The following is a 13247-nucleotide window of genomic DNA, read 5'->3' as shown; positions in this document are numbered from 1 at the left end:
ATATATGTTCTTCATGATTTATGTGATAAAGTTGCATGTGGCGTGTAATATCTGTGCAAAGTAAAAACTTTATTTATAGGGTCAAGTCATTCATAATCAATAATATAAATTTAGTTAAGTTTCTATATATAGCATCATCTGACGGCAGAAAGGAGATTAATTAGAAGAGTCACTGTCATTCATAATTAATAATAGAAATTTAGTACTGTTTTATGCATAAAACCGTCTGAGGGCAGAGTTAATTGCAGAACAGATATTTTCACATTACTGATATGGACTTGAGAGCTTGAACCCTCCTTGATAAAATTCTGCGTACATTACCTTATTGTTTATAAATCATATACAACATGTAAGAATAAGAATTATATTTGAAGAAATATATATACAGCAAAAAATCACTCTATGAAGTTTCTAATATCTATAATTACAAGAATTGCTTGACTTAGACTTTTGGTTGTGATATTTCTTTACGTCCTTGCGTAACACCATGTTTTGAAGTACGTTACCTACAACTGAAGAAGAATATAAACTACTACTTTTTTTAAAAAAAATATCTCCTGGACGTAGATCTACAACCACACACACCGGAAATGAGAGCACTAATTATTAGGTGTGCTATTACAGAGTATAAGATTTTATTAATGTGAATTTGTGACTTCTAGGTGTTCACTTATTATTTTCTACTAAGCAAGAAAATTCGTTGGCTGGAACTTAGTTATTATTTAAATATTTCTATTAACTTTTCAGTCTAAAATTTTTGAGCGTTTCAAGCTTAATATACCAGTTGAGTTGATGATAATGATATGTGCTATATTGGTTTCATCGTACTTCGAACTTCATCAGGAATACAACTTAGATATCATAGGAGAAGTTCCATCAAAGTAAGTAAGCGATTTGATGTATTGTTACTAGAAAAAACCTTTGTGAAATTCACAAGGATTAAACATTATATGATGCTAATATTACTAACAAAATGAGATCTGAATTGAAGGAATTCCGCAATGCAATATATCTCGTGAAGAAGTTATATGTTAGTGCTATAGCGCTAAGTACATGTATTTTGTAAGTGTTTGTATTTACAAATAAATTTCCAGACGTATCATACAAAGGAATAGGGATACAACTTATATCTGGCGGAAAGTCTTGAAACATAACAATGAAAGTAAAACAGTATTTTTAATCTGGATTGCCAAACTCTGATCTTGATTAGCGTAATTTGTAGATTTTTGTTGGACTTCATAGGTTTATTAAATATTAATAACATACAAAATTATCGTACTTTAAAAAACATAAATATTACATATTCTAATATTTGAATATTCAAATGTAGAAAAATACATCAGAAATTTTTTGTTCTTCAGAAGCAATCATTATATATTTAAAATACAGTGAATGGTGGCATTATATATATGAGTCACTTAACTGAGTCAAATTGAAACGGATCTTAATGATTCTGAAAATATGTACAATTCCAAATAGCTATTTAGTCAAATCAATGATGAAAATCTCGTTCTCACGAATTCAAAGTATAGAGAGCAGTTCTTCCGTTAATGATCTCATTTTGAATTGTAAATTTTAATGGTTACAAAACGAAACAATAAAACAATCTGTGCTTTAGAATATTTAAACTTAAGTAAGAGAAATACGCATAATCGAAGAAAAAGTCCTTCATTTGATTTTTTTTCGCTCAAGGCTGATATTTAATTACTATTTAAACGGTATATATTATTTTTTTCTGTCGAAGACTTTAGTTGCTATTTAATTTAAGCAGTATTTATTACATATTTATTATGTCCAATGTATTAATTTAGAGCTTTGTGCATAACATAAGCACACAACAATATTCACGTGCTTAGATAGCAGTCAAGGCCTACCACCATGCTAAGTTTGATACCAATTGTGTACGTTCGATTTTTTTAAATATTACTCAAAATTTAACCACCCATAAATCAGAAACCAAAGGCCTGCACAACAACATAATAATAATAAAAATAATAAACTGTATTGTCATTAAGCTATAAATAGCAATAGACAACGTCATCTGCATATACGAATGAATAATAAGCTATGATTTAGTAAGAAACAAATGTTCGTATAAAATAAATAACAATAATAGTATATATTGAAATAATTATTAACACATTCAAAATTAGGAGACGCTTTGCATTTTTATTGAACACTCAAAATATACTTGTAAAGAATAAAATTGTGTTGCTACTAACCATTTGGACAATCTACTCTTAAATATATCTATATGCTCTTATGTTAGTGTTTCAGGCAACTCGTTATGCAATTTTATTCCGATTATCTCATATCTATTTAACGTATCAGACAGTCGTTGATATGGGACGTTTATATATTTGTTATTCCTGGTATTGTACGGATGGACCTCTTGTCTAATTTGTAAACTATCAATATTACCTTTCATATAGAGAAGTGATGTGTAAATATATAAATTAATTATTGTCATGATCTTAAGATTGACAGACAAGGATCTGCAATGAGCAAACCTGGATTAGTTTGAAATTATTCTGATGGCCTTTTTTCGGTATTAGAAGTATATTGTTTACGTGTCAACTGTTTCTTCAAAATAATATATCACATAAAATTATAGTCTGAAAAAGAAACGAAATAAGCTGATCTAACAAAGTTACCAGAAACATGATTTTTAAGTAGCCTCAATAAATATATTACCTTAAAAGTCTATCAGAAATGTATCAAAACTAATACGTGCTTCCCATGGTAACTTATTATCAATATAAATATCCAAGAACTTTACACAAGTAGGAAATCACTCAACAGGTAGTTCTTTTAAACTAAGAACCATATGTTGAGTTTATTCTCATTTAGTAAAAACTCATTAACCTTGAACCAAGTTCCAGCTTGAGCTAACGTGTTTTCAATCATAAGTACAGCAAGATCAGAATTGGTATTTAATGAAGTCGTATCATCAGCATACAATATTGAGTGAGCAGGTAATGAAAAAAATGGATCGTTAAGTGATACTTAAAATAAAAACAGTTTAAGTACTGAACCTTGCGGCACTCCGAACTTAACTGTTCCAATGCAAGATTTACTTACGCAACCAATTTACTTACGGTTTTCCAAGAGAGGCTTGAATAAACTAAAGCTTATACCATGGATACCGTAGGACGTCACTAAAAAAAAGTGTGTTCAACACAATCAAAAGCTTTACTTAAGTAAAAAAAAAATGGCTTGAACATAATCTTATAATACTTTTCTGAAAAACTCTAATAATCTTCTTTATTAATGAACCAGTGTCACCAACAGTCAATAATCTAATTTTACAAAACTAAACTGTGAATTTTGATTATATTATATTGAGCAAGATAATCATAAAGCTGCTTGTGCATCATAGCGTTACCAGTACTACATTCTTTGCCACCGAAGAGATCCATTGCATAAGGATAATCATCAGCTGAACACAGAAAATATTTTGTAACCAAGACGGATTGGTTTACCTCTAATAAACACTTTACAGGTATGATGTACATAGTATAGCACCATGCTCTCATCAATGCTCAAAGATCTGTAAAAATACCAAATTGTTGTAAGTTCTTTTGTACATTGGTCTTATTTTTGCAAATTTGTCGCCATTTGGTAGGTTAGAATTGTTATCTACATGGGAATATTGCTCGGTTTGATGTCGGCCTCTTGACATCAAGGATGAAACAGTCGGTATGCACAGGTCGCTATCTGTACATTAGGACTTCTCTGTAAGGACAGTAGGACTTATCTTAAAGAAGAACATGATACCCGCTGAGAAGTAATAAGCCAAAGAACTGTAGAATCTGTTTATATTGCATATTTACGCGTAAAGCTCCATTCTGTCGAATGTAAAAATTAGACATTTGTATAAATGTTCAATATGTGACTGAGGCAAAATCTTGAATATATATATATATATATATATATATATATATATATATATATATATATATATATATATATATAATAACTGTCGGAGAACTTACTCCAAGATGAGGGTGGGAAACCACAATGTTTTTGCGTGCATTGGAAATGGGATTAACGCAAGTTCTTGCAGGATTTTTCCACTTAGGTACACACGGTTTTCCTTTCTTTTTAGACAGTGGTGTTTACGATTTGTTCACGAACACATTTGCGTTACCGCTACCGCTATCTGCTACCATTATCACATACATCGCTAGGAATAACAGGCACCAGATCGTCTTCATTTGTGGGCTCCTCGGCCGTTATGCTACCTGTTTTATCCGGAGGAAGAATGCAAACATCCGGTTCTGAATTATCAGAAATGCACAAGGCGTACAACATATCAACCTACACACAGAACCACAGACGCGTTAGTTGACACAAAAAAATGCATAACTTTTGTGACTCCAGCAAAACGTTTAGATGCATAATTTTTAAGGATGCAACTAAATGCATAATGAAAACTATGTTAATTGATGCACTTGTGTGCATAAAATTCATTATGCAGGTAAACGTTTTGCTGAAATCACAAAATGTTATGCATTTTTTTGTTTCCTACTGATGTATTTACATGCATTAATTGAAACAGTGGTTTGTATCGCTGGTTGCATATTCCCTAAATATACAGGATTTTCAAGGGTGTGGAAACGATTAAATAAATTTAGAACACTACTAAAAATATGTAATCGAGGCTTTTTGGGTGATGCAGGACAGAATGCAAATATTCCATATTACATGAGAGCCTCTACGGCCATTTTGGAAGTAGTCATACTGGATTTGAGTTAATTAGTGAAATATAGACTTTTCGATACACTACTATTTTTGAAATAAAGTGTGATTTTTAAAGACATTAACAAAATTGTTTTCTATATTCTTTGTTAACGAAATTCTGATCACATAGGTCTAGAACATATACAAAAACTTGTCCTTGTAAATTTATGATCATAATTTTGTTCAGGGTGCAAACAAGCAGAGAGGAAATTACTATACTATCGTTACGAAATCACACCTTATTTCAACAATAGTATCGGAACGTATAGTACCCATTTCACTGAATTAATTAAAATCCAGTATGATACCTTCCAAAATGGTCGCAGAGGCTCTCATGTAAAGTGGAATATTTTCACTCTGTCATGCATCACACCAATAAACCTCGATTTCATAGTTTTGGTAGTGTTCTAAATTTATTCCATCGTTTTCACACCCTTGACAACCCTGTATATCAGATGTGCAATATACAATTTAGGCCACTCAATTTATGAGACCCATCTAAACTATGTCACAACCATTATGAGAAAATAGTTACAAACATAAGGCCTTCAAATAGTATATCTTACAAGTCAAAAAAGGAAAAGAACTCAATTAATTATACCTAGGTACATAGCTTTTTTTTTTTTTTTTTTTTTTTTTTTTTTTTTTTTTTTTTTACAGGTTGCTCTACAAGAGCAGTTTTGCCATTTTCACTAAAGCTAAAACCCCAAATTATCTTTGGTAAAATAAAAGAACATGAGTCAATGTTAGAAAAATCGTACCGATAGCAAATCTAGCGATGGGAAAAACGAAACTTTACAGAGTTAAAAAAAAAAAAAAAAAAAAAAATGGAAACTACCAACTCAGATTATAAATCAAACTTTGTATGTCTATGTTTAGGAATGCGCACGAGACAAGATTTGTGGCTGTCTCGACTCTAAAGTGTACTGTAAAAGTGATGTCTCGACTCGAAAAATATATATTTTTCTATTGGAAGAGCCGTGTCTCGACTCGAATTTTGTCAGGAAAATCCTGTCTCGACTCGTCTCGTGCGCATCCCTATCTATGTTCTCTGAATCTTTCTATCGTTTTTTATAATATATTTTAGTATACTAATTTATGCCCGTTTAGGCTTTTTTCCGTTTCGCCTTATGCCCTCAAAACATTTTGCCATACAACCGATAAGGATGTTATCTTAAGGCGGAAAGAGAATTCCCGTTTGGCCTTTTCCTGCTTGATCTTATAAGATAGAAGGGAATTTTCACTCTGTTTCTGTAACAAAGAGGGATTTATCTTATTCTCAACTGCAACGTCTCTTCTATTCGAGACAAATTAAACTCAAATATCTTAGAAGAATATAAATTTTATTATCACACCCGAAATAGCATATCAAGTGTCTATGTGGATATAATATGAAACAGCATCAGTATTTGAAATTACATCAATTTCACTGTTCTTAAGTCTATCTTTTAGGCGGTGAATCCTGTCGTCAAACCGTCTCTACTTTAGCTTTCTGAAGTGTTTCCTGTTAACCCACTTGAAGAAGTACTCGCAATCTTTCATTTTCACGTTGCTTGTCCTTCATTAATTCAATGAAAGAATGTATATCTAAGCGAGCCCTTGATGCCTTTCTTCGTAATTTGACGTGCCACTGTCCTGCATTGTTAGTCGTTCGTTCTCGATCGTTTTCCAAGTGATTCCACAAGTCACTACAAATAGGTAAAAATACATCATTAGCACATTAAAAATTCAAAGGATTGCAAAAGAATCTACGTTAGAAAGTCGAAGCAAAATTTTGGGTGAACCTAATTTATTTCTTTTGTAAATCAAAAGAATGTGTTCTTTTGATAATTTACAAATCAGTGTATGCAGAATCTTCAATACATGCACGTCACAAGAAAATCTATATTACACTTTACATGAGGTGTTAATGGGGAAAATGCTATACTGTATAGTGCTCGGAATAGCTTAATTAATGATTTAATGCTTAAAAAAAAGAAAAAACTTGCACTAAACGCCATCTATTTATGTAGAAAAGAAAACATACTTACAGAGAAAATAACGTATCACCATCATCCAGCCAATGGTCTACCAGATAATCATGGAACTCCTTCTTACATAGAACGTCAGGCTCATGTTCTTGCAAACGTAAAAACACTACATCTAAATGGGAAGTTGGTACCAGAGGTAGTGCTGCTGCATGTCGAATCCATCTTTTCACTTCAGTGCTTTCTTTGTACAATTGAGAAAGTCCTAACGGCTGAACCTTCCTCCAACAGACTGAGAGAAGTGGAAGGAACATCCTCTGATTTTAACCAGGAAATACTTTATTTACAGCATTGATTGCTACTTTCTCAGGATCAATAGAAACTTCTTTCAATTTGAAACGCAGTCCAAATTTCTTAGCTTCTTCCCTGATTACCTCCTGTAATCTTGCATGTGTCTTGCTTTTTACTGGGAAATATACAGAAGAGGAGAACAAATACCTGGCCGAAATATTTTCCGTGCAGGGTGTACATTTGGGAGAAAAGGCGAGGTACAGTCTTAAGTGCCCCATCCATTACAATCCTGTCGCACTGACAAAGAATCTCCAAAGTTCCAACAGTGCCGAAACCCTATTGAAGATAGAAATAACACATACATTCTAAAGAAAATGCTTTAATATTGATATTCTTACTTCTATTACTATTGTCATATCAGATTTTCACGATTAAAAAAAAAAAAAAAAACGCAAGAAGAAAGTAGGAAACGATAAACTACTTTCTTGATTACTAAAATATAACTCACAAGAATTCTACTGGTGTCAACGCCTTCATCCACCAATAAAAGGTTTTGCCATCGTGCGTTTCACTCCACGATCTGCCACATTCAATTTACTCAATCTTTGCGATAGTGGTGCCCGGTTCATGCTCGTACGTTATATAGAGAGTGTTTGACGGCACCAAAAATAGGGAAAACAGATGCAGTTTCACTACAGTAATGTCCCTTAGCAATCTCCTTCCTGGAGAGAAGAAAATAAATTAATTTTAAACATCAACAGAAAAAAAAATGTCATACTTTCCCTCGAGAAAGTAAAGACAGACGGAATATTGCTTAACTACGACCGGTTAATTGTGTTACACTATAAATTTAAAAAAAATGGACTATGTATTTGTGTACTAGCTAGAATGCCATTTAAGAAAAGTTCCATATCTAAGGTTCTAAAATAACTTTTGGAGAAGTTGCAAGAATAAATATTAGAAACATGCAGAGAAGATTCAGTGTCAAAATTACTTATAACTTATTACAACTATTATATATACTTACCTATATGTCTTAGTAATTGTTGATATTCGTTCTTCCGCCGCTCTCGTCTTCATGTGTGAGGTACAAATAAAGGTTCTCTCCGTTCAAACGTAAATACTACTAGCCTTCCAAATGTTTTCCAAAATGACACTAAATTTCCCTATAATAATTTGAAAATTCCTTTCGTTGGTGTAAGGCGAAATGGAAAGGGCAAACAGGAATTCCTGTTTCGCCTTACAATCAAATTAGCATATACTATCTTACCATCATAGCCTGAAGTAATGAAAACAAGCACAAGGTGAAACGGGAAAAGGCCAAACGGGAAGACACCCAAAGTATCATTATCCGGGCAAGACATTTTTGTAACGTAAACGGGCAACCGGGGCCTGTGAGGCCCAGTATTTATTTTAAGTGCACAATACACAAAATCAATGCCTATTGTCACTTACTGTTCAGACTAGTCTAAAATGTACCGGTATATATTTTTGTCAAGTAGCGAAACTTCATGTCACGCTTTTGTAAGCTGACCAAGCAGAATAGCAAATCCGGTCCAGACATTTTTGTAACGTAAACGGGCAACCGGGGCCTGTCAGGCCCAGTATATATTTTAAGTGCAGAACACACAAAATTCAATGTCTGTTGCCGCATACTGTTCCGACTAAAGGTTACAATAGTCACGTGTTCAATATATAATTATGTGACAATTTGATCTAATATTTGACAGGAATTTCACTAAAGTTATACGGGGCCTCCTAGGCCCCGGTTGCCCGGTTACGTCAGGAAAAGATTTTCAAATTTAAAAAAAAAAAAGCTTTACCAACTCGATATGTTCATGATTTTAACTTCGACGAAAGATAGAAGAATTCAGCATTTTATGTCTTCGAAATATGTATGGTTATTGAGAAATTTTAGAAAAATGAAGCTACTGGGCCTGGGAGGCCCCGGTTGCCCGGATAAGAGTTAAAATCATCTGAAAGAATTGTTCACTTACATTTTCCTGTGTTTAATTATTAAAGATATATTTTGCAAACGGACAAATATATAGACCTTTCGAATTAGGTACAAAAATATGAAAACTGTTTTTGTGATGTATAATTACAATGTTCTAAAAAAAAAAAAAAAAAAAAAAGTTATATTTCTGGGATAAAAGTGTGTAGGTCTATAGTAATTTACCATGTTAAATTCAAATCTGAAATCAGAATTTCGCTATCAGGGTTACTTTCTCAGTAATATAGGATGTTAGGTAAGTACACGACGCATGTTCTGAAGAAAGAAAAAAAAAAACACAGAATGGAACAGTACTAAGACGTTACTGGTTTAGCCTGTAGCATGTTCTGTAGTGGGTGTGTTTCTTGTCTCTACTGACACACCAGCAGTAGCCTTCTGACATGCTAAGTCATGTTTCTTTCATTCCCCATTCATGAAACTCTGAATTTTAATTAAAAAGAAGTAACAGTCAGTTTAAATCTCATAATCAAATTTAATTCATTGGAAGAACATAACACTGGTGGAAAATCATGTTAATCTAAGAAAAGTTAACCTGATAGTGTTGCCAGAAATTATATTTGAAATTTCCTTTTCTTATTATACGCTGTGTTCAAACGGTACCATTCACATTTCCCTATCGTATCCCTGAACCGCAAAGTTTGAAGAGAAATAAGGTTTTTGGTAGAAAAAATCCCTTTTTACTATTTTGGGACCCTCTGGAACACTCTGTGTTAACACACAGATCTCAAAATCAACTGAAAAATACTAAATGGTGTACGAAACGTGTGTACAAAATTTCAAGCTTCTATCTTGAATAGTAAGGATGGGAGAAAAAATTACCAATCAGCTAAGAACATCCCCACAGTGGCTCAGATGACTCAAAAAGATTCGGATTTAATATAAAAATTTTCTGAGACATCCTATGGCATGTTTTATACTTCATTCTCTTCAGAATAGAACAGTCTTTCAAACGGTATCATTCATATGTTTCCGTCATGTATCTGAGGCTGGAAAAATCGCAAAAAATGGGATTTTTTGTTAAAAAATCCCTTTTATTTTTATCTCAGATCTCAAAATCAACTGAAAAATGTTAAGGCCATAGTGAATATGTCTACAAAATTTTAAGCTTGTATTTAGAAAAGTAAGGTAAAAAAAATATTAACATATGTGCTAAGAATATCCCCACAATACCCCAAATTCCCGCATAAAACGGGAAATTTTCTAAGACATCCCTATTTACTCTAGGATCATGGTTCGTACCTCATTCTCTTCAGAATGGAAAGTATTTTCTAACGTTACCATTCACATGTCTTCATCATATATCTGAAGCGGGAAAATCTCGAAAAAGGGATTTATTAAAATATCCCTTTTTTTAAACCTTTTTGCACAACTTGTGGAAAAGCAGAGATCTCGAATATATCTGCAAAATACTAAGGAGTACACTGAATGTATGTGCAAATTATCAATCTTCTAGGTGCAAAAGTAAGCCCGCCAAAAAATAATATACCCACAGTACCATAAATTCCCGTTTAAAACAAGATATCAGGTAAAAATTTCCTGAGACATCCTTATTTATACTAGGATTATGGTTCGTACCTCATTCTCTTCAGAATAAAACAACCTTTGAAACGGTACAATTCGCATGTCTCTGAGCAGGAATCAAGAATCTGAGCGGGAAAATCGAAAAAAAGGGAATTTTTGTTATAATAATAATAATAATAATAATAATAATAATAATAATAATAATAATAATAATAATAATTATTATTATTATTATTATTATTATTATTATTATTATTACATTCTTTCACCTCTGAACTGCCCCTGTATTAATGTGGAGATCTGAAAAAAATTAGGGGTGCACTGAATGTGTGCAAATTTTCAATCTTAATAGGTGCAAAAGTAAGTCACCCAAAAAAATAGTAAAAATAGGCCAAACAAAAATTTCTTTTGTTTTAAGTTATGACGTCATCACACCCTATGTCTCGACCCAGAAAGGCGTGAAACCATACATAACGTGTTCTACAATGCTTCCACGCTAGGAAAAAAAAAAAAAAAAAAAGAGCTTTATTAGTACTTTTTGAATCGAATATTAAAAACACTATCGTAATGTATAAACAAATACGATATATATAAGGGTTAATGCCGTGCTACTGTTTTAACCTTCAATTTGTTTCCTGCTCAATAGTAGGCATACCCGTGTTTTGTCAATATTTACTTAAATATCACGAAATCGGGGCTTTTGGTCCGATACTCTAACCAAAACATCACAATTACGTGACCATGTGTGACCTTATTACTCTACTATTGGTACGTGTAGGACAAGGGGGCCGTTTTCTGTGTAACTTTGGGGGTTCTATGAAAGATATGCACTAGTAGAAGGGAAAAACGAATGACCATGTACTATAGAAATAGGAGAACCTGCTTTATCTTAGCAATTTGGGCCCCCTCATTAGAGGACTATTTCAACTTTGGGAGTCCCAGGCCACTAAACCCCCAGGATTGGCGCCCCTGGTGCAGGACTACCAACTTATGCAAGCTAAATGAAGTTTTTTCTAAATAACTAACCTTCACCTAATAAGAATATTAAGTATTATTATTATTATTATTATTATTATTATTATTATTATTATTATTATTATTATTATTATTATTATTAATAATAACAATAATAGCGCTTTGGAGTTCACGCATGCATTGGATATTTTTAATGGGAACTTAGGAGCCAGCACCATTTTTGTTTTAAATCTCAAATTATTTTCGAAAGCATACGTACTTTTATGTAAATTGGTAGCAAGAGTCACTTGCATGCACCCGTCACGAAATACAGGTGTGTTTATACGATCATTTTCGTCAAGTGATTTTTTTTTCGCTTATTGGAAATGAATCACAAGCAAGTGAGTTTCCGAACATACAGTATGTACTGTAGTTAACCTAAATATTTGTTCACTCCTTTGTGGATTTGTGCAGGAAACGGGTTCCTTCTGATAATCCCTTATGGCTTTGTCTGTTTTCTTGTTGCTATTTTTGTTTTGCTAACGGTACTTTTCTTAATAACTACATAACCTAACACAGTAATATCGTATTTTAATATACACTTACCTCCGTTTTACTTGGAATTTAGCACTAAACAAACGAACACACACAATAACAAGTCAGAATCCGCTCCATAACAACACGAAAGCCAGTCGAGCATGCGCAGCAAGTGCTAGGGACTAGCTTCAAACAAAACACGACAGGTGACGCTGTCATCAAGAAGAAATGCATCAGACCAGATGCAAATATCTGCATAATCGAGTAATCTTAAACCAGAATGCATTTAAATGTTTAAAATGAGCCGTTTTTTGTTTTCGATCGTTCTCTCGGGTTGAAAATGCTGCGCATCAGTGACAAAAACGAAATTTATACATATTAACGCGCCATTTGATGCACGTAAATGTTTCAGATTTCCTATGATGCACTTGCAGTTCTGTGTGTAGGTACTATTTCATCCAACCTAAGAAATTTATTTGCCATTTTGCTATTTGAGAAAAGAAATGTTCAAACGAAAGCATTCGCTACATACAATGTTCCCAAGTAGAAATATTAAAAGTGTAAGGAAATGAAATTTCAGTGTAACATTCCACGCTTATGCCTTTTTCATTTGCCTTATGAACTGTATGTTCTTTATGCTGAGGGAGAAAATGATTAAGGCAAGTGAATGATGATATAATAATTGGTGGAATGAGAATGTGAGAGGAAACGGGAGTGCCTCGAGAAAACCCACGAACTCTATGTTGTACACCACAAGGGTACATTAAAATGTTTGAGATGTGCAATAAGAAATAATTGTCACAAATGCGCATTCACTCACGTCATACGAAAGCACACGCTTTCAACTCTCAACTGATTCAAGTAGTATTGCTAACTTTTTTTATGATGATGAAATCACACAGTGATACCACCTACCTGTAAAGCAAAAACCAGAAAACTTAAATTTTGAAAATTTGAAAAAAAAAATATTTAAAATTTACTTATCTGAGATTAAGGAAAGTACAACAATTGAGAATTCATTCATTTATTATTTTAAGTAAGTAAGCTACGCCCACAATTTGAGACAAACCAGTTGACTCACGACTATGTTCCGCAGTTGGACGAGTATAGAAAATAAATTCCGTCCCGAATCGTATGCGTAGATGACTCACTGACTACGCCACTGTGGTTATACTTTTACAGCAATTTTTCACATTTATAATTTAATTATGGTTTAATTT

At 32.9% G+C, this 13247-nt stretch overlaps 1 protein-coding gene across 1 annotated transcript in view; it reads left to right on the top strand.

The window, feature by feature from the left end:
* LOC145687312 (prestin-like) overlaps positions 1-13247 on the top strand; it is a 66594-nt gene that overhangs the window by 14283 nt on the left and 39064 nt on the right. Inside the window, exon 4 of the mRNA XM_081760774.1 lies at positions 748-881. Coding sequence (XP_081616900.1) covers positions 748-881 — 134 coding nt within the window. The remainder of the gene's footprint in view (positions 1-747; positions 882-13247) is intronic.

This window comes from Thermobia domestica, chromosome 6 (genome assembly GCF_964235325.1).
Source record: "Thermobia domestica chromosome 6, izTheDome1.hap1.1, whole genome shotgun sequence".
Taxonomy (NCBI): domain Eukaryota; kingdom Metazoa; phylum Arthropoda; class Insecta; order Zygentoma; family Lepismatidae; genus Thermobia; species Thermobia domestica.
This window is presented reverse-complemented; position numbering and strand designations above follow the sequence as displayed.